Here is a 21448-nt window from a genome sequence, read left to right as displayed (position 1 = left end):
CGGGCTAGGTCGTTTCCCGAACCAGGTGTCAATAACTCGTTATCAGTGGCTCCAACCACCTTCTTGGGTGGTTTAACTGGACAACTTTGAAGAAAGTGACCGGAAGTTCCGCAATACAGACAAAGTTGCATTTGTCGCCTTTTCTCTCGTTCCTTCTGCGTTAATGGACCTTTAACACTGCCAATTTGCATAGGTTCGGAAATGTCAGTACTCTTGGAGTTAACGTGGGTCTTGATAGGTACTCTGGTTTCATACTTGAGCCGATCTGCTTTTCTATTTTGAAGTCTGTGATCAAGTTGAACCACTAAGTCTATGTAGTCTGCGCGGGCCTGGGGTGGATCTACTATCTGAGCTATAACATCTTTAAGCTCTCCGCGCAGGCCTCGAAGAAACAATGTGATCCTTTTATTTTCAGGCTATCCGGTTTCCACAACTAGTCTATTAAAGGTGGCGATATAGGACAAAAGATCCTGATTACCTTGTCGTAAGGATAGCAGTTCGTTGTCAAGGGCCTGTCCCTGCGAGTGTCGAGCGAACAATCTTTCCATGCTGGCCTGGAAGCCCTGGAAATCCCGGAGAATGGGATCATCCTGATTTACCAATGGAATAGACCAATCGGCAGCACAGCCACTGAGGTAAGATAGTACAAAGGCTACTTTGGTCTGCTCGTTGGGGAAGGCCCCGGGCCTGCATAAAAAGTGTAAACGGCATTGGTTCATAAAAACGGCATATTTCTTGGGATCCCCCGCAAAACGTTCCGGCGGGGCCAAAGGCATGTGTCCAGGTAGATTGATTTGTACCGGGTTATTCGAACCCATTGTTGTAGAAATATCTCCGGAAACAGGTAAAGGAGTGTGCTCTGCCTGGCCCTGCAATAACCTTTTGGCCAGATCATCAGTTCTTTCCTTGGATAGGATTAGTTCCCTTCTGAGAGCATTAGTCTCCTGGCGGGCTGAGTGCACTTCTGCCCGTAATTCCCCTAAAAGATGGGCCAGCTGATCTGTCTCGGAAGTCTCCATAGCGCCCAGGTGGGAAATTGTGGTGAGGCTTCGCGTTCTGTAACGCTCACCTGGTTCCCACGGAGGCGCGGCGTCGAAGGCGCAGAACTCTGAAGATGGACAGGAAGGGCCCCTCTATTCTGGCTTCCCTGGCTCGTTGGATACCCTCCTGTGCGTGAAAAGGGAGTATTACCAACTGTGGAACAATGCTCAAGCCTCCCACTCCCTTCCAACCCTCCACGATACCTCCTCCACGATTCCCCGTGAAGCCTTACCTTAGGGTTTGGAAGGATGAGCTCTCCATCCTGCTTCTGATGCAGGGGCGCGTTGAAACCCAGTTACTTCACTGGATTGAGGATTGATGGGAGTTCAGGTAAGCTTGACTGTTCAGGTAAGGCGCTGTAAAAGTTCTGTTCAAAAGTTCAAGCTTAATAATAATGTTCGTTGTCTAATTGCAGCAAGCGCTAATGCTTATGTCTTTTTCCCCTTAGGGGCCGGGGTTCGGAGTGCCCGAGATATGGCACCGACCCGAAGTGAAACAGTTCTGGATGAGCGCTCAGGTAATATCTTTGCATTCGCTCATTCAATGTCTTTGTCTTTTTTCCCCATAGGGGCCGGGGTCCGGAGATGCCAGGAAGCGGCAGGACCCAAAATGCAGTGGGAATAATCCAACAGGTAAGACTTAAAAGGAAACTGAGCTTTCCTTATTCCTTTTCTCCCTCTCACCTTTGTTCTTGTCTTTTTTCCTCTAGGCGCCGGGGCGTAGCTGAATCCGGAAGATCGCTGCTGAAGATGAAAGCGCCTTGCAAAGGTGAGTAAAATGCAGCGCTGCAGCGATCGAAACAAAATGCCTTTAAAATGATGTCTTCCTTTTCAGGGCCGTTGGAGAAATGACTCCGGGATGCAGATTTAGCAGGTAAGGGCTTTTCTTCTCCTATTCTCTTCCTTTCTCCCCTTACAGGTGTTCCAGGGTGCTGGCAGGCGTGGCTGAAGTCAGGATGCAGGAGCTGACACGGTGAGCGTCCAGCTGCTAGGTGCAGAACAACGCGAAGCACGTGTGGCTGTTCGGGTGGGGTTTAAATAGCCTTGGAAGAAGTTCCTGGTATGTATCCTTCCACCAATCAGGTATGTATCCTTCCCCGACCACACCCGGGTGGTGAAGTAGTCCTACAGGTAAAGTAGTCCCATTCAGGCCTCAAGAGGGCCTGGATGAAGCAGCAAGGTCTGCATCAGGTAAGTGTGCACCCAAGCACTTAAACACATATCCTCTTCTATGAGCCTGGCGCCTAAGGCGCCAGGACTGGGGTCCGCTATGAGCCTGGTGCCTAAGGCGCCAGGACTGAGTCCAAAGGGCCCGACTTGGGCCCGCTGAGACTTCCCTGGGGAAAATGATGTCTGCCTCTGGGGTTGCTGGGCCCGGCCTGGCTCCTTGGAGGTAGGCATCATGACACATCCTCCTCATTCCCATTGAGCCCTATGGGGGTTCAAATGGGAATGGGGATGTACCGGGTCCGGGTTCCTTGAATGTGGAAATACCTGGCCCTCCAAGGTTGGAATGGCCCGGTATTTCCCCATTCAGGGAACCCGGACCCGGTACCCGGAATGGGGTAGCCATGCCGCAAAAAGCCGCATGGTTACCTCCAGGGTCATAATGAGGCCCAATGTCATCTGTGTACATAATGCATGGGATACTTGTTGCATTTAGCTTTGGCGGATTTGCCATCGGGGTGTCGGTCTGGGTTTCATAATTAGCAGTGAATAGATTGAATAACGTCGCTGCTAATGGGCAGCCTTGCTTAAGGCCATTGAATGTTGGAATGGCACCTGAGACTGGGCCATCTTTTGCTAATCTAACTCTAATGGATGTGTTATCGTAGAGTAGCTTTATTGGCTCCAGTATGCCATCTGGGCATCCCCGTAGACGTAGTTTTGCCCACAGCTGTGTTCTATTGACTAAGTCAAACGCCAGTTTGAGGTTGATAAATGCAGAGTATATTTGTCTTTTGTTGTAAAAAGGTTCCTGTTTTAGCAGATTTAATAGAAATAGATTGATATTTGTGCCGATATGCTTCACAAAACCTGTTTGTCGAATATCTGGTTTGCTTTGGCCCAGGTGTTTAGTTTCTCCAGAAGGATGTTAGCAAAGATTTTTCCCAATGTGTCTAGAAGGCCGATGGGTCTAAAGTTACAAGGGTCTTTTGTATCGCCCTTTTTGTAAATTGGTAACATTACCGCTTTTTGCCATGATGGTGGAATGGTCTTGGTTTTGGCAATTATATTGAAGATTTTGGAGCAGATGTCTGTCCAAATGGTTTTATTCGCTTTAATGACTTCATTTGAAAGGCCATCAGGACCCGGCGCCCGTGAGGCGTTCAATTTGGTGATCGCTATCTCACTGTCGTCAGTCTGCCAAGTGAAGGACCAGGGGTTTCCTTGCCGATGACTGGCATGGTTATCTGCATTAGTGCTATCCTTATAGAGGCTCAAGAAATGTGTTTCCAAACCTGTTCATCCACATCCGTTGACATTTTGTCTGTGGACGTCGATTGAGGGTTCAATAGTTTCCACAGATCTCTTGCATTGCGCTTTTGTAGAGCATGCAGCATGTTTTCGGCATCATTTTGACTTTGCAAAGCTATTTGTCTTCATCCAATTTTTATACTGCTGCCTAAGTAATCTTATTTTTTCATAATATATTTGGGGAAGTCGCTGTATTTTATTTTACGTCACGTCTCAATTCCTTTTTCTTGTTCGCAATTATGCTTGAGTAGGCATGTGTGTGATAGTGATTATTTTGGTTTGATGATGTTCGGAGGAGCTTGAATGTCGTCAGTAGTTGTGGATAATCCAACCGTTGCTTGTCTGACAGAGAATTACTATTGAGTAGGTCAGACAGTTTTCGCAGATCATCATGGGAGATTTTTAATCTATTTAAACTCGGGTTTAGTGTCAGTTCTGGAAGATTACGTTTTTCCTTCAACGGGTTATGCATTTGCCACAAAATGATCCGAATGGTGTGATCGCTGTTGTCAGATTTCAAATTTTTGACTTGGAGAAGTTTTGAATGGATCTGCTCGTTAGAAAAATGTAATTAATGATGGCACCGGAGGAGCCTCGAGTCCACCTGTGGGCCGGTTTATGTGTGACTTTATCCAAAAAATGCACTCTTGAAAGATCTCTAGTTGACATTTCTTTGAGCAAGTGTTTTGCATGTGTTGACAAGTTGTTTGTTTCTATCGGTATTCCTGCGTGCTCATACATGTGCAGGTTCAGGTCCCCATATAGTATTAAGTTGATCTTTGGATATCTTAAGACGATTTCATCGATGCCGGTGCAAGCTTTGTCGATATATGTTTCGTCGGCAATGGCGACCGGATTGCAATAGTTATTATTGCAGAGCTGGGAGTGGGAAGGAGACAAGCCCCGCCCACAAACCCGGAAACGTTGACAAATAAGCACTGCCGCGTGCACCAGCGCGTGCACACCGAGAAGTGCCCGGAAGGGCCTGTTTCGCCTGGGGAGAGCCTGCTGTGCCTGCCGTGCTTGTGATCACTGTGTTTCTGTGGATTTTCAAGTGGACTTTCATGGACTGATTTAAGCTTTTTTCTGTTGCTAGGGTGAGGCATTTAGTACCCGAACACCTGAATATGCATATATACTTTTCAAGTATACATTAAGTCCCCTAAATATTCATATATATCTCTTCTAGAGACAAGCCCCGCCCACAAACCTGGAAACGTTGACAAATAGGCACTGCCGGGCGCACCGAGAACTGCCCGGAAGTGCCTGTTTGTCCTGGGGATCCGGGGCTTGGAGCCACGAAATGCTGTTCGTGTAATTACGAGCATCGAGTAAGAGAGGTGAGAGAGGTTGTAATTGGTCCTCGTCATAGAGGTAGAACGAGAGGTATCGCGATTGAAATATCAATTTGTATCTCGGGCTCTGTCGAAGGGCTTGTTCACTTCGCCGCATAGTAGCAGGCGGCAAAAAAAAAAAAAAAAATATGAAAAAGTCCTGTGTCCTCTCTGGTGAGAGGGTGTTCCTGTACTGGGAGTATGGTGGGAACCCTAAGGAGTGGCACAATACCAATACAGTGTGGGGCCCATAAAAAAGTGGAGAAGCAAAACACAAGAGGCAAATTGACGAGGCAAAATACAATCATTGCAAGTGGGTCTTTTGTATTTACACAGACAATAAATCCCTTAGTGATAAGTCTCCTCCCCACTAAAATGAATGATGAAGATACTAGGGGTGCCCTGGGGGTGGTTGAGATGGACAAATGGGAACTAAGTGGTATAGATTTTCCGCTGCTAACAAATGTAGTTAGTGATCGGATAATGGCACAAATGGAATCATTCAAGAAGACAGACCTCCTTCAACAGACAGCACAGAAAAGTTTCTTAAGCATGCAAGAAATACCGGTAAAAACCGTCGGTACTAAATATGGATGATTCCCTGCCCTCCACACTTCAGCCGGACAGGTCCCTCCTGGCCCCAGCAGTAAGTGCGGTGTTAGACAGAAGGGTCAGGCTGTCTACTGGCCCTTCCACTCCTGCGAGGGCTAGGGGAGGTGGACTTGAAAATGTACACCTACACAAATCCACTATTGGAATAATGGACGAATATGAGATCTTAAAAAAACATGACCATTATGAGAACAAAATGGGTGAAACAATGGCCATTTTTGTAGGTGGGGAAATGGGCGATGGCAAGTCAACTCCAAACAAATGCTCTAGCCCGACCAACTCTGTTCCCCCTAGGAGTCAAGAGACTGAGGAACTGATGTATACCCAGCCCAGCAAGGAACTATAAGGGGGTGAAATCATGCCAGAAATTGAGTCTTTTCCGGTCCTAACCAGGATACTCAACCTCCTGGATAAGGGACACGAAAGGACTCATGGCGAGATACAGGAGTTAAGATACATGATGGTAGAGTGTACAGAAAAAATGAGTAGGCTGGAGCGATTTGTACATGCCTTAAATATGAGTAAAAACGAAACATCTACAGACCCCCCTAAGAGTAATAAGAAAATGCTTAATAAAGGCTCCCAAACAGAAAAAGAACCTTGCGAGAATGAATGTAATGGAAAATAATTTGGAAAGATGCTAATGAATTGAAAAGAATGATACTAATTAACCAAGATAAAATTAAAAATGTGGAGAAACAAGGCGAGAGGCTGCGGGGGAAGACAGAAATTAATACAGTAAATACCACAGAGCTGAAAGTAGGAAAAACGCTGGATAGTCCATCAGCACTACTGAAGGTGATGGAGGATGAGGATGCCCAAATACAAGTACAAAATCAGGAAAATGGAGGTGATCAGAACCAGGAAGAATAGACACCGTATGTGTATGTCGTTTCACGCAGAGAAAAGAAAATGAGAGCAAGGGCCTCGAAGAGAAGAGCCAAGAGAGAGAAGGGGAGTACTGCAATGGAGTCTAAAAAAATCGAAAAATCTACCTTCTCCTAAAATGAAAAATACCTCCTCTAACATTAAAGATATATGTAGCCTATCAGTAGAGGGAGGCCAACTAGACTTCACCCAGTTAAATGAAGAAAGCAAAATCGCTTTGGAGGTGAAGGAAATACGGGATAAACAAGATTCTTTCAGAAAGAATGAAATGGACACTACTGTGGGTACCCAATCGGAGAATAACAGTAAGGAATATGGAGAAGCGACGAATACACTATCAGATTCTATGAATCATAAAGGGAAAATGAGCAAAGCTAATTCCAAAAATAAAGGGTCCAACGCAAATTAAAAAAATGATAATAAAAAAATACAAAAGAAACAGAACGGAAGTAAAGTTGAAATTATTAAGGAGGAAAGGAGCATTCAGCAATTTTTTGGTGTAAAAAATAAGCAAAAGCCTATAGCAGACAGAGTCCCCGATAAGGTGGAAAAAGCAGAAGAAGTCAAAATACCCAGTACTAGCCCCTAGGTTGCTCGAGGTCTGGGCCGAATCATTACGGGTCTCAACTCTTCCCCCCTCCATGCGGGAGGCAGTCATAACGGTCCTGCTCAAGCCCGGTAAGCCCGAAGATGAATGTGGTTCTTATAGACCTCTCTCTCTCATGAACCTTAACACCAAAGTCTTCGCTAAAGTTATAGCGAATCGATTCCTACCCGTCATGACTTATTTAGTTCACGAAGACCAGTCCGGCTTCGTCCCTGGGAGGGCTACCTCCCACAATATCAGGAGACTAACTAACGTTATGTCTCGGATGGACCAGGATGTGCAGGCTGTGGCAGTCACGCTCGATGCCCAGAAGGCCTTCGATATGGTCTCCTGGCGGTACATGTGGCTGGTACTGGAGACAATGGGGGTTGGCCCAAATATGATCAAGTTCATTAAGTTGCTGTACACCTCCCCTGTGGCGCGGGTGCGGGTCAACTCCCTAACCTCTGTCCCCCTCACGCTTTCTAGAGGCACCCGCCAGGGTTGCCCCTTCTCACCCATTCTATTTGCCCTGGTGATAGAACCAATGGCAGACTGGGTCCGTGCCCGCCACGTTCACAGGGGGATCAGGCTGAAGGGTAACCCTGAGATCATCTCTCTGTACGCAGATGATGTCTTATTGTACATCAGGAACCCCACAACGCACCTCGACCCCATCTTGAGGGACATTACCCGTATTGGCACCCACTCTGGCTTCACAATTAATTATTCCAAGTCCGAGATCCTTCCGCTGACTAGCTCAACTAAACAACCCGCTACCGAATTCCCTCTTCGCTGGTCCCCGGAGGGTATCAAATATCTGGGCGTCCACATCTCCCTGGCGAAGCCCGCTCTACTGGCCAACAACTATACGGCTGTGGCGCAGACCGTTGAGGCCAAATTGTTGCGATGGCGTGTTCTCCCTCTTTCCATAGCTGGCAGACTCTCCCTCATTAAAATGATCCTACTCCCCAAGCTCCTTTATGTCTTTACCAACATACCCGTATGGCCCGGGAAGGCATACTTCACCAAACTCCACTCGCTCTGCGCGCAGTTTCTGTGGCACTCCGGTGCGGTGCGCAAGAAGTGGACCGACATGGCACTTCCATACAAACGAGGGGGTCTCACGGCCCCGAATCTGACTCTATATTGGACGGCGGCTCAAGCCCAACACGCCACGCATTGGTACCCAGGTTCCCAAGAGCGCCCGCATGTCAAGCTCGAGCGGCTTGCTGCCGCTGGTGTCAACATAATGTCCCTCATTCTCCACCGACAGTACACACCTGATTCCCCCATTGATCCACTCAATGCGACCCTCCGTGCCTGGACGCGCCTGCTTAATGCGTCGCCTGAGTCCTCTCCATATTACAAATGGCTCCCTGCATGGTCCTTCCCCGGGCTGGAACCCACACATGACACTGCCTTGGTTCGACACTGGAGCTCACTGGGCTATCTGGCCTTATCCGACTTTTACCCCGAGGGTAGGTTTATTGAACCCCGGACGTGGAAACCGGGGCACTCTGGTTCCGCAGTGGAAACTCTTCAATATTATAGACTCTGGGCAGCGTTTCGTGCCATGTGGCCCTCATTCCCAGACGAGCCCCCGGAGGCCCCGGCAGTGGCATACATCGCCAATTCTGGCGGCGCCGGCGGCGTTGTATCCTCTCTATATAAGATCCTACAGGACACTACCACGACTCTGGCCCCGAAGGCGCGCAGCGAATGGACGGACGAACTGGGTCTGGAGATCTCCGATGAGATTTGGGAGAGGATGTGTCTCCACACCCAGAGAGTCTCTCTAAACTTTCGGTATCGTGCCATGCAATACAAGCTTTTAAGCAGGCTATACTACACTCCACATCGCACCTCAAGGTTCGCCCATGGCACCGTGCGTGCCTGCCCTCGCTGCGGGGCCCTAGAAGCTGATCATTTACATATGTTTTGGTCTTGCGATAAATTGTCAGAGTTCTGGAGGCGCATCCTAGAAACACTCGCTGCAATAACAGACACGGTGCTTGACCCGGATCCCTTGGCGGTTCTGTTTGGGGTGTGGGGGGAGGTCTGCACCGGAGGCCTGGCTAAGTTTTTGAACATGGGCTGTATGGTGGCCAAGAAATGCGTGCTCCTGGGCTGGAGGAGCTCCTCCCCTCCGGCCTTCCGGACTTGGCTGCAGATGCTCACCTGGTCACGAAACTGTGAAGAGGAATATCTGGCAATGCTCCCGGGCCAGTCACGCCCTAAGAACATTTGGGTTAAATTTAATGCGTATCTCAATAGCCAAGGTGTGGACCCGCCCGGTTCGGGCTCGTCCCCTACTCCAGCGGAATCTACTCCTGCACCCTGAACCCATTCTCCCACTTCTCCTATGTGTAGCTAAGTTGATTGTTGTGACCACTGTGAGTGGCTCTTCTCATATACCGAATAATAATGTGACTGTGCTGTTCATTTGCTGGATTGTTGTGTGTATCTAATGTATACCTCTGCCACCAAAAATAAAAGTTTAAAAAAAAAAATACCCTGGGGGACTTTGTCCACACTGTGAAAAAAGTGGGTGGACTCTGTTCACCTGCGTGTACCCTCAATTTGAGCCCTGATTAATACCTAAGGTGATAGTGTGTTCTTCATAGTGCCAGAGTGCTGCTGGAGGAGCAGAAAGGTATGCAGTACTTACATAGATCATCCAGGCCGCGTATCGCTCAGCGAGGTTATACAGCACAGAGGGTTCATTCAGATGGGTCATTATGACCATATCTTCAATCTTGTCGTACTTGGGAGGATTCTGAGGGTAGACCTGAGTGTCTTTGACTGTTACAGTCTGTGACAAAAACAAAGAGAAGAAATGAGTCTGGTGAGTGAATGATATTACATTTCATAATATTTGCTATTGTTCATGTGATATGTGTCTTACCCGGCCATCATCGGTCTTGACGGTGACTTTGCCACCCTCTCGGGCCGTGATCATTCCCTTTACAAAGAGCTCTTTTTCATCATCCACGTAACAGCTGTTCTTAGCATCAAAGGGCTTGTTCTGGGCTTCTATACGCTCCTTGTCAGTCTTACGCAGGTACTGCGCAGCCTCCCCAAAGACCGCCATTTCTGAGTCCCCCATGGCTGAAGAGTATCACTAGGAGGACAGAAAAGAAATGAGTGGTCTCAACGTACTTCAAATGTGTGTATATCGTTGTCAAGGGTCACATAAATGTAAGAAAGTGAATGATCACAGCACACTCTAAATGGTATCTGCTGCATGGTATTGGGGTGTATATCAAGATATTAACAGTAGCAGACTTCTTACGTTTTTGTCCGATTTCAAAAAGCATGTTTTTCGCATTTTTAAATGTTTACAAAGTTAGAGGTATGCAGCCGAGTAATCCATGAAATAGGTAAATAACAATTCCTGTCAATACACGCCTCCCAGTGACATGATAGTTATGCTATGTATCAAAGGCAACACACTGTCATTTGCTATTCACGTCCACTTGGTTGCCATAGTTCTGGACATTTCTCAGAAAGACTTCCAAAGCCCGTTTGGACCGATCCGCGCTGTATTTTTTGAACAGTTATTGCCTGTGGCCAGACATATTACGCAATGTTCACTGAGTGGACATTTGTGTCAGGCAGGGGGTATGTTGGTTCAACTCAGCCATAGTGTCACTCTGTACTGATTCCTGTTCAGTTCCCCATGAGAAAAACCTTTACTCAATCTGGAGCCCCTGTGCAGACTGTGCTAGTGTGTGTTTGGGCATCAGAGCATAGGCACGCACGCAGTCAGACAATGAGTACAAGGGAGCGCTTTTGCAGACCCAGGCCGAGTGGTTATAAGTGCTTTAGCAGGGGGCAGACCCTGAGTAAAGGGGTGCCTACTGAGGCTATTTTCCTCTGGAAGACCCTTCAGGGTTTCAGGGATACTCCTGGCATCTTGTAAAATATTCTTCCCCGGGGTAGGATATTACTTCAGTACCCCAAGGATGAGCACTTCGGACCTGGTCAAGGGAGCCAGAGCTTGTGCTTTCACTTTACTCCGATTCTGTGATCTGTTCAGTTTTCTCCCTGCCAGTGCCCTTATTGCTAATTTGTAAGAAGCTGAACGGCTCCTGATGTTGGACCCTCTTGCGGACTCCCTCCAAACTCTTTATTCTACCTCTTGTAATAGTATGAATCTACAGGTTGTAAAACATCAATATTAACGAGTTTGCTGGCTGTAAACCAGAGAGAGGGCTTTTTGCAAAAGTGGGTGTACTTGCTTTTCCAGTGTAGTATTGTATCACCTCCAGTGAAATGCAAAAGGACAACTTTTCCATTAAAGTTTTCAGCTTCTTAAAAAAAAAAAAAAAAAAAAAAAATACCCAGTAAGGCAGTAGATAGCCAAAAAGATCTTATTAGCTCTAAACAGTCTGAGGAGACGAAATCAGCGGGAGAGCATGGTAGTGAGGATACAAATAGTAGTGAGCTGCAAATGACACCTAGTGAAGATATCAAAAAATTGGTACAAGAGGCTCTTATCAAAATTCTGCAGAACCCCTCTATGTTGGGATCTACTCCTTCATCTGGACCATCGTCATTTGCTCATAAAGGTTGTGAGGGACAACAGCAGAGATTTGTTTCGCAAGGAGTTGTGGAAGAAAATAAAAATCAGGAGGAGCAGGGACACAGGGCCCAAATGAATGAAGCTGGTCCTGATACACGAGAGATCGTACAGAAACAAGGGACGGTTCCGATAAACACACAGGAAGGTGGGAGGGACCGGGGAGCGGAATGTAAGGACGGGGGGGCCAATAGTAAATAAATCTAGAAATGAGCCTAAGGATTTTGAAGACCGGATTAGGGAGAAAGCCGAAATGTGGAAAATAAAGCACGGCCATGAACAAGGCAGAGAGTACAATTGTGATAAGGAAGGGAAAAGGGACAACGAGAGAGGGAAGAATAGGGAGGGGGAAACTAGTAGAAACTCAAGGATAGAGGAGCAAGAGCAAACTCTATATAGTGCTTGGCCAGAAGATCAAAGAGAATGGAGAGAGCCGAAATTCGTGGATGACCCTAGCGTCATATTAAATTTCATGCTCACAATAGGAGGTCCCTCCTCATTACACAGAGGACGGATACTCTCCCTGTTCAATGAGATACCCCGGCTCTCCCTAATTACATCAAGTGATAGTAAGCTCATTGATTACATACACCCTACACGATACGATTGTGTTAGGATTGTGTTCTACTCAAGAGCCACATATGAACTGGCACTTACGGAAGGAGTGGCACTTCAACAATTTGGGTACGACATAGTAGACTTCAGTCAGGGCTCGGGGAAAAAACAGGAAAGAGAGATGGGAGGATATTCCAGTGAGACGCAAGGGAGGAAAAATTGAGAAGAAGAAAGAAGCTCGACAGTAGAGACTCATTTAAATGAGATGGCTGAGTTAAGGCGGCTTGCACTCACTCTGCAAGAATCAATCTCCAAAATTCAAGGAATGAAAGTTTCGACCTAGAGTATGGCAAAACTCAGCTTCCTATCATGGAATTCTAGGGGATCGCGAGCCTTGCTATACTCTTATGATACATGTTCGGTGCTCTCTACCTATTCTGTCCTACGTATACAAGAAACGTGGGCGGTTACCCTAATAGTATTAGATGGTTTTACTGTATTTCAGGAACTAGCACAGAAAAAGCTAAAGGGGAGACCTACCTTCAGGGGGTCTCTTAATTGCTTTGAAGAACAATATTGACTTTAAAACCTTAAAATGTTTTAATATAAGTAAAGGATGTATAGCCACCCTTGTTAAAATATGTTGCAGGAAGCAACCCATACTCCTCTTAATTTTAAATATATACTGGCAACCTGAAGGTGATCTAAAGGCATTTATCGATGCCATAGACACTGTAATACAAGAATGTCAGGATATGAATGAGGAATTACACATAATCATGTGTGGGGATTATAATTCTGAAATATGCTTGGACGAAGGTAGAAATGAGTACACGTCTGGTCGTAAAATTGGTGAAAGAATTGACTCGCGGAAATGTCAACAGGGGGACATATGGACCGTCTTCCTGGGAGGTTGGGCCTGCAAGGAGTAAATGACTTAATGGAAGACTCAATGGACAAAACAACATGGTCTAATGGTAAATGGGCATCCACTATAGATTATATCTTTGTTAGTACCAACATTTTTAATCTTGCCCAGGATTTTGCTTTGATTGGTACAAAGGAGAGTGATCATAAAATGTTAATAATGACATTGTGGGTAGACACGTATGAGGGGGGTGATAAATACTATAACATAAGAGTGGAAACAAATACCAATTTGAACAGAATCTCCTGGCATAAAACGAACATCGAGAAAGTAAATGTACTATTCCAGGCAGATTTTGAAAATAATATGTATGCCCAAAAAAAAAAAAAATTACTGTCACGACTCCTTTGGATATTACATTGAATCCGTAATCAGAGATAAAGCGGGAATCAAATATAAGGTAAAAAGTACGGGAGGGCACAAGCACGCATACTCTGTCGAAATGAGAACACTTAAGCAGGGAAGAAATCGTGAAGTCTCTGGTTTTCGTAGGCATTGTGCAAGCCCTCCTACAATGGAGGAAGTCCAGGAACTTCACGAAATAAAAAATAAATGGAAATCGAAGTTAAGGTGTATGCGCGCAAAGCTCCTTCAGGGAGATGCAGAGGCTATGCTAAGAGCGTTGTACGATGTAAATACCCGAAGATTCTGGGCACTGGTTAACAATGGAGGGCAAGCCCAAACAAAAGTTCTGACAACTTGTGTTAATGCAGAGAAGTGGGAAGGACACTTTAGTAGCCTGTATCCTCCACCAACTGTGGTATGGGTCCTGTTACCAGAGACTGAAGATGCCACATGGAATATTCCCTTTTGTGTTAAAGATATTGAATATATTATTGTGAAAAGCTTTCCATCCAGGGCCCCCGGGCCAAACTTGCTCTACAAGAGGGTTATGAAAGAGAAAGCTAACTTATGGGCCAAAATGCTATTTTTCTTTTTTAAAGACATCATAAAGAAACATCTAATTCCAAATAGCTGGAGAATGTCTTACGTAGTCCCAATTTACAAGAAAGGGGACAGGGCTTTACCAACTAACTATAGGCCAATAGCCCTTTTGGATGTTGATTCCAAAATATTTGCAAGCCTAGTTTTAGAGCGTATTCGGAACTGGATGGATCTGTGTAATATTCTGTCGCCCTTTCAGTTTGGCTTTAGAAGGAATGTAGGTACTGATGCAGGAGGTCTTTTAATAAATATTATGCAAAGAGCGGCATGGACCGCCGAAAATCTCCCCATCTACTTGGCGTCAATTGACTTAACATCTGCTTTCGATTTAGTCGATAGATCAATATTGTGGACAAAATTAACACACCTTGGGATGCCTGATTCTCTATTGTCAATTGTTTACAACATGCACCAGGACTCCAGAATTAAGATCCGACTTAGTATGGAAGGAAATTTGTCCCAAGAAATAAGGGTTAAAAATGGATTTAGGCTCCAACTTTATTCAATTTATACTTCTCCGATATAGGAGAGAGTTTTAAAAAATTGGTTGTAAATTCACCTAAAGTGGAGGGAACCAAGATCCAGTGGACTGCCTATTCACATTACGTGACTCTCTATGATCACACCCCCATAGGCCTCCAACGACTCTTAACTGCTTTTAAATTTATTTATTTTACATTTTTAAAGAATGTAAAGAATACATTATCAAAAATGCACTAAAAATTAATTATTCAAAAACAACGATTGTTTGTTTGTCAAATAAGAAAAAACAAAAAATGAACACTCTATTTCTAAATCACGAAAAATGACCGACAAGGAATGTAATAAGATATCTAGGCTACCCAGTTTTTGGAAACAAGAACAAGGCCAACTTTAGGGCTTTATTGGAATCGAAAATCACTCCTATGGTTTCTCAACTACGTAAAGTTGATGGAAAATATGGTAAATTCTCTTTATTGCCCTGTATTCGCCTGTATAAAAACAGAATAGTGCCTCAACTGTGTCATGGATTAGAACTTGCACCGTTATGGTGCCGGATGGAAGTAACTGCATTTGAATCCAAAATCGTAAAAACAATGGTACATTGCTTGCCAAAATGCGTGCCTTTGGTAGCATTAAGATATGAGCTTGGCTTGCATTCGATTAGAAGTACCATAGAATGGCGCAGAATGGCCCTATTCTGGAAGCTGTTAATTAGCAAAGATACTACTCTATATGATATAATGGGCAGTGGCATTAGGAGTGGCGCTCCTACATCAAAGTACCTCAGGGACATGTTGGAAGAAGCAAATGAAATTCTGGACAAATTAGGGATCCATAGAGATACACTTATTACGAACCCAATGAAAATAAAAAAACTCTTGCTTCATTCCGATTGGAATTCAACTGTCCAAGAGGTTAAGATGACTCATTTATATAACCATATGGTCTCGGAATATAACAAAATGGGGGCGCTTGCACCATATCTATTAAAATTTCCCGATAAAATCTGGAGACATGAGTATATGAGATTTCGCTTCAATGTGCTAGGTACAGGACAAATAGTAGATATTAGAAGTGGTCAGAGTAAGGGATATTCCTTTTGTGGATTTTGTAAACAAAAGGAAAATCTAGAGACCTTGGAGCATCTACTGACCAGGTGTAACGGACTTAGGAACGAACGTATTAGTCACTTTAGCATGTATGTACCAAATACAGAATGTGTTGATTTAGATCTTTTGGGGCTCGATATGTTACACGGTAAAAGAATCAAACTACAGATTGCCGTAGTCAGGTTCTTAAAGACCTATTGTTGTTGTTAAATAAAGGGTAAATGGCCTATTCTACAGGGCATGCGATCAAGCATTTAGTGCAATTTTTATGAATGGAAAGTATCAGGATATGTTATAAGGGACATTCAGAATTTGTGTAAACGATTTTCATCTTTTTTTTCTGTTAACTGTACAGTGTTGTAAAAACTGAATTATAGGAGGGAAATATGAATTTCGTATGGAGGTAAATATGTTATTTAAAACTTGTATTAATGCTGCTGTTTTAAACCACAAATAAATCATTTGTAAAAGTTACTATGTAACTATAAACAAAGCAAAAAAAAAATAATAACTTTGCCGAGTAGTTCAGATTTGCTGTTCGAATCTACCTTGATTAGACTGAGTACAGTGATTTGGATCCATTCATTGATATTAGTTGATTCCATGATTGTGAGATTGCTGTTCACTTTAATTAAGGTCAGCATACCTGCAGATGGGTGTAATTTTTTGCTCTTCATCGCGGGATTCATCATGCCAGTGTAGCCATCACAGATCAGATGAGATATAATGTCATAATGAGTGAGATTGTGAGCCTCTTCTCTGAATAGATGGCTGTTTCCTCGCGTATTCCAGGAACACAGTGATATTTTGGAGTCAAGTGATTGTAATAATGGTTATTGAGTGACGTCTGTTCTCTCAGAAAATACTGTTTGTGACCAATCCATTACCCTCCGTATGTGGTGGTCATTGTAGTCGGATTGTTTGTGAGAAGATTTGTGGTGCTCTTGGTGTCTGTTTTCTCTAGTCCACTATTTCTGTGGGGGTTTTCATCTCTTGTAGCTCTTTGTTGATTGTGCAGACGACTATCTTGTTTTAGCAGCAATCCTTTTTTTTCTAAAGTTTTTTCCATTTGCCCTCTTTTTGTGGTTCTAAATTTTGTACTTCAAATCCAAGGAGAGTTAAATTGCTCTTTTGTTTGATGATAAGCTGCTTGATGTTGGTGGACATGAGAAGTAGCTGAATTCTACCCAAATGTCTCTCGTCCATAAAGTCTACTGTCAAGATATCTTGTGTGGTGATATTTTTTAGGTTGGGGATTGCTTTGAATAGACGAAGGACATATGTTCGGTTAAGAATCAATTCCTCTGCATTTTTGTGTGTTCTTTTCAGAGATACAGAGCGTGAAGCTGTGTTATTCTGCGTGTTAACAAATATTGGTTGTGATATGGCGGTATTTGGTGTTTGATTAGGCAGAGGTGATGGTTGAATATGAGACACATCGATTCTAGTATGATTTGGGTGTGCTCTATCTGAGACAAGGGTGGTGTTGGATATGTATTTACACAACAGAGTCAATTGTGATTACTGCGATGAGCCTAATCGCTCGTATTCATCCACAATCAGGAGCGAGGTGTCACTAGGCTGGATCTGTGCTTCTTCTGAAATGTCTAATTCCTCATAAAAATGTTGCGTTAGATTTAGCAGCATATCTAGTTGCACGTCCTCGGTTAGTTCTTCAGTTTGCACATTTCCATGAGGCGTCGATGATCTGTTTCCTGACACATTTGATGGTTGTGATGATGGAAGGATTGTTCCAATTGAGGTTTTCATGAGTGGCTTTTCTGGTATTGATTTAGTCATGGTAAGGTTTCTAAGAAAAGCCCTGGAGCCAACTTGTCTTTTTTTTGTTCTTGTTTTTCTTTGACCTTTTGCATTTTGCGCCGTAGGAGTGAAGATGGCATAATTACTTTCTGAGGGGTTAAGTTTGTTTTTATTGTTTTTGGTTAGGGGGTTTGAATCCTTTAGACAATCATTGGAATTTGGACCCAAGCTTGAATTGAGAATAATGGTGGGGTTTTCAAAACTTGTCGTGCATGGCGCTGGTAGCATATCTGTCATACCTTTATTTGCTTTGCCTTTATTAAATTGGGTATGTCCGTGTTGTGGCTCAGCTAATTGTGGAGCGTTCGTTCAATTGGTAGAGGTCATCATAGTTATTAAGGCTGAAGCGAGCTGTGTTTTATCAGCCCGATCATTTCTGGCAATGTCTGAAAGGCGCGATTGCCACATTTTTCTTGTTTCGGTCTTGTAATCCAGACGGTCCTGTATTTTGAGGACAAAAGATTCAATAAAAATCTGTTTTGCATGAATGAGGGCAAGGAGTGTCGCTTGATTCTTACTCGCCTCCACGCATGCCTCCTGCATTTTTAAAAAAGGAATCATTGTTTGAGATGTTACTGCAATATGCATGTTCTGGAGGGTTTGCATAGTGGTGGGGATTGATGGCATATGCTCCGCTGGAGCGGGTATACCAGCACTCATGGACATATGTAACTTCACAATGTATGGCTCAGGTGGAGAATTCATTTGCATATGCAACGCCATTTGTACCGGAAATTTAAATCTTGGCACTTCTGCTTTCGATATGTGGTGTCTGGAAAGGCTATCTTAAGGACATGGATGAGGCATGGGAATCGAGGTATCATGGTAGGAGTGCCTGCAAACTTCCTTTCATTTTTCTTGGTTCGCGAGGAGCGCTTCAATCTCTATCATATCCAAGGATAATCGGGCAATCTTTGGATTTCGCTGGGCAGAGGGTGAATTTGCTATATCCTGTGAAAGACGCTTGCTTTCATACAGAGATTGTCATCGTCTTTTTGCCAAGGCAGCCTTGTCCCTTTGCGAGATCATAGGGGTAAAGTGCTCACCAGGTACTGCATTCCAAAATGAGAGAGGTGGGTTTATTTATTTATTTATTCGGATATTGTAGAGTGCACGTCAGCCCGGGGGCATCGTGGCGCTTGTTACAGACATATCTTAGTTGCATATACACAAGTAATACATAATTTACAGGAGCAGGTATGACATTTGTACAAATTTACCGTGCAGTATATTTACATAGGTTTGCGAGTGTCACATATTATTGTGCAAGGAAGGAGGTCTTAAGTTTCCTATGAAAAATCGGCAGTGAGTTCTCCGCTCTAATGTCTGCAGGTAGAGCGTTCCAGGACTTGGCAGCAATGTAGGGGAAGCTTAGGCCACCGGCTTTGGCTTTTTTGATGCGTGGCATATGGAGTAAGTTGGTGTATTGCGTCCTGGTGGGACATGAGGAGAAGGGTTTGGAGATGGTCTCTGATAGGTAGGACGGGGCGGAAAGAGAGAGGCATTTGTGTGTGAGGGTGAGGATTTTGAGTGTGATCCGCTCTTTGACCGGGAGCCATTGGGCTGAGTGTCTGGTCTGGGAGATATGCTCTCTTCTTGGGATGCTAAGAGCGGCCCGGAGAGCATTGTTCTGTGTGATTTGAAGTCTGTTAAGGTTTTTTGCCGATGTGCCTGCTAGGAGGGCATTGCAATAGTCCAGTTTGGCTCCAATGGTTGCTCTGGCTATTGAAAGGCAGTTAGGTTTTGAGAGGTATGGCTTGATGGCGTTTATAAGTTTGGTGGTATGCGCAGATGAGGAAGTGATTGCGCTGACTTGTCTGGTCATTGATAGTGAGGAGTCTAGGTATACTCCTAGTGTCTTGACAGCTGTGGATACAGGGATGATGAAGTTGTCAATGGAGAAGTTGGCGTACAGTTTGTCCAGTTTGTCTAGGGTGCTCTGTTGACTTAGTATCATAATCTCAGTCTTGTCTCCATTAAGGCAGAGGCCATTAACTTCCATCCAAGCCTGGATGATGGAGTAGATCATGTGGAGTGCCTTGGAGTCTTCGTGGTATGATCCTGAGAGAGGTAGAAGTACTTGTGTGTTGTCCGTGTAGTTCGTGTACGTGATACCATGTGAGTCGAGTTTGTCAAAGAGAGGCTTAGTGAACAAGTTGTAAAGTGTGGGTGCAGTGCAGGATCCTTGAGGGACCCCGCAATGGATTGTAGTGGGTGTGGCGTTAGCCGTGTCCGAGAAGACTTTCATGGCTCTTCCCTCAAGGAAGGAGGTGATCCAGAGAGCTGATGTGTGAGGTGAGGGTCTTGTGATCAACCAGATCGAATGCGGCTGAGTGATCTAGGAGGAGCAATTAGCAGTTGCTAGTAGCTGCTATCAGAGGGTCGGCAGAGTTTGGTACACCGTGGTTCATAGGGTGGAGTTGTGGATGTCTCTCAGGCTGCAATGTCTTTGTCATCTTGTCGTGCTGGTATTTGGCATTCTTTAGTTTTTCTTGGCTTTCTAAGCATTCGTCTTTGTGTGGGGAAATAGATTCCAGCTTCTGACTAAATCTGTCATGTTTAGGGAAGATGGTTGGCGTGTGACAGCTATGTGTTGGTATCGGCATAATCGCCTCAATGGATGGATTGTTGTCTGAGGGTTCGCTGTTTATTTCATCATTGACGGGCATGGACAGCGTGCATTCTCTTTCTTGAAGTTCTGGAGAGGGAGTTATACCATCTTTGAGGTCATCGCTGTTGGGGTCATTGTTTGCCAATTGGTTATGTTTCTCTAGTACTGCACCTAGAACATCTTGGCCATTATCACTTCCATGGGAGGCAGGGCACTGTGGCTGGAGTATGGTGGGTGAAATACTTGTTTGGGAATCATCTTTCTGATAGTCATTACGTCTTGATCATCTTCTTTAGTAGAACTCAGGGTTTTAACACGTCGTTTTTTATGCGGAATAGTGGTAGGCAACGCTTTTGATCATTGTCTTGTATGTGGACCACTTTTAGAGTCATTTGGTGTGGTGTGCGCCGAGTCTTCTTCCATCGTAGATGATTCACAAAATCAGAGCTCTCACGAATGTGAATTACAACCACAGAATCACAGAATCATGGGTTCTTTATGCAATATACAATGATATTCAAAATTTCTATTGGGTCCTACCTTCCAGGTAATATGTTTTCAGCGAGGTCCGGTGTCGTTGGACAGCTTATTGGCTTTGAGAGGTCAGTATGCGAAAAAATATGGACCGCAAAATGTACCGTGCCACTGAGTCAAAAGCAGGGCCCGCAGTCCTCAGAGTCGGTTTTATTTCGCAACGCTTGTATGGAGGAGGTGCCACACCTGTGTCGGACACCATATACCCCCTGAGAGGGTAGGAGAATTTGAGGCAGTTACAGCACTCACAGGGTGGGTAGAATGGGTATTGGCAACAGAGGGTGTCAAGTAATCTCCGGTATTGATTGTGAATATTGTTCAATGAGTTTGTCTACATTCTAGGGTTAGCCATGTGATGCCACGGGTCAAAGGGTGCGACCAGAGCTCTCACCCTGCAGTCCCTGGATATTGGGTGAGCCTGAATTGAATATATTTCAGGTTGCAGTATTATCGTTACTGATCCACCTAGCTTATTATGACAGAGGAGAGTGTACTGCGTCGTGGAGGGCTACGGCCCAAAAGGTGGCGAACAAAGAAGGAGGGGGGAAGTTGGCTGCAGGGGGCAGTTTTGGCGGGTCGCTTTTAATTAATGTTGTGATGCAAAGAGTCGTACCCGTGGCCAAGACTGCAGCTCCTTACCTTGCACAGCAGATAATTAACGATGTCCAGTCAGTCCAGGCTGTAAGGAGCAACAAAGCCGCAAACAGCCAAACAGCAGAGTTGTGTCCAGTCGCCCTTCACGCATCAGGACTTAACACTGCAAGGGTTGCTGGGGCGTCTTTTTAACTTCTGCACTTCCTGATTGGGTGGGGCTAGGTAGCCCGGTGTAGCGCTCGCACAATGATCAGATCTGCTCAGCCAAACAGCAGAGTTGTGTCCAGTCGCCCTTCACGCATCAGGGCTTAATGCCGCAACGGTCGCTGGGGTGTCGTTTTAGCT

The 21448-nt window shown here is 44.8% G+C and overlaps 1 protein-coding gene across 1 annotated transcript; it reads right to left on the bottom strand.

The window, feature by feature from the left end:
• Positions 1–9516: 9516 nt before the first annotated feature.
• On the bottom strand, positions 9517–10049 carry LOC138487527 (myosin-1-like). The gene is made up of 2 exons (XM_069614024.1): positions 9847–10049; positions 9517–9753 (listed from the first exon to the last, which is right to left on the bottom strand). Exons 1-2 carry the CDS (start codon positions 10045–10047, stop codon positions 9517–9519), a joined length of 438 nt encoding a protein of 145 aa, XP_069470125.1. The 5' UTR covers positions 10048–10049.
• Positions 10050–21448: the final 11399 nt, after the last annotated feature.

This window comes from Ambystoma mexicanum, chromosome 9 (genome assembly GCF_040938575.1).
Source record: "Ambystoma mexicanum isolate Mex_15411 chromosome 9, UKY_AmexF1_1, whole genome shotgun sequence".
In the NCBI taxonomy this organism is placed as follows: Eukaryota; Metazoa; Chordata; class Amphibia; order Caudata; family Ambystomatidae; genus Ambystoma; species Ambystoma mexicanum.
This window is presented reverse-complemented; position numbering and strand designations above follow the sequence as displayed.

Coding starts and splice junctions, on each gene's coding strand:
- LOC138487527 (XM_069614024.1), bottom strand. CDS start 10,047: ATGGGGGACTCAGAAATGGCGGTCTTTGGGGAGGCTGCGCAGTACCTG. Junction 9,754..9,846: donor TCAAGACCGATGATGGCCGG/GTAAGACACATA, acceptor TTTTTGTCACAG/ACTGTAACAGTCAAAGACAC.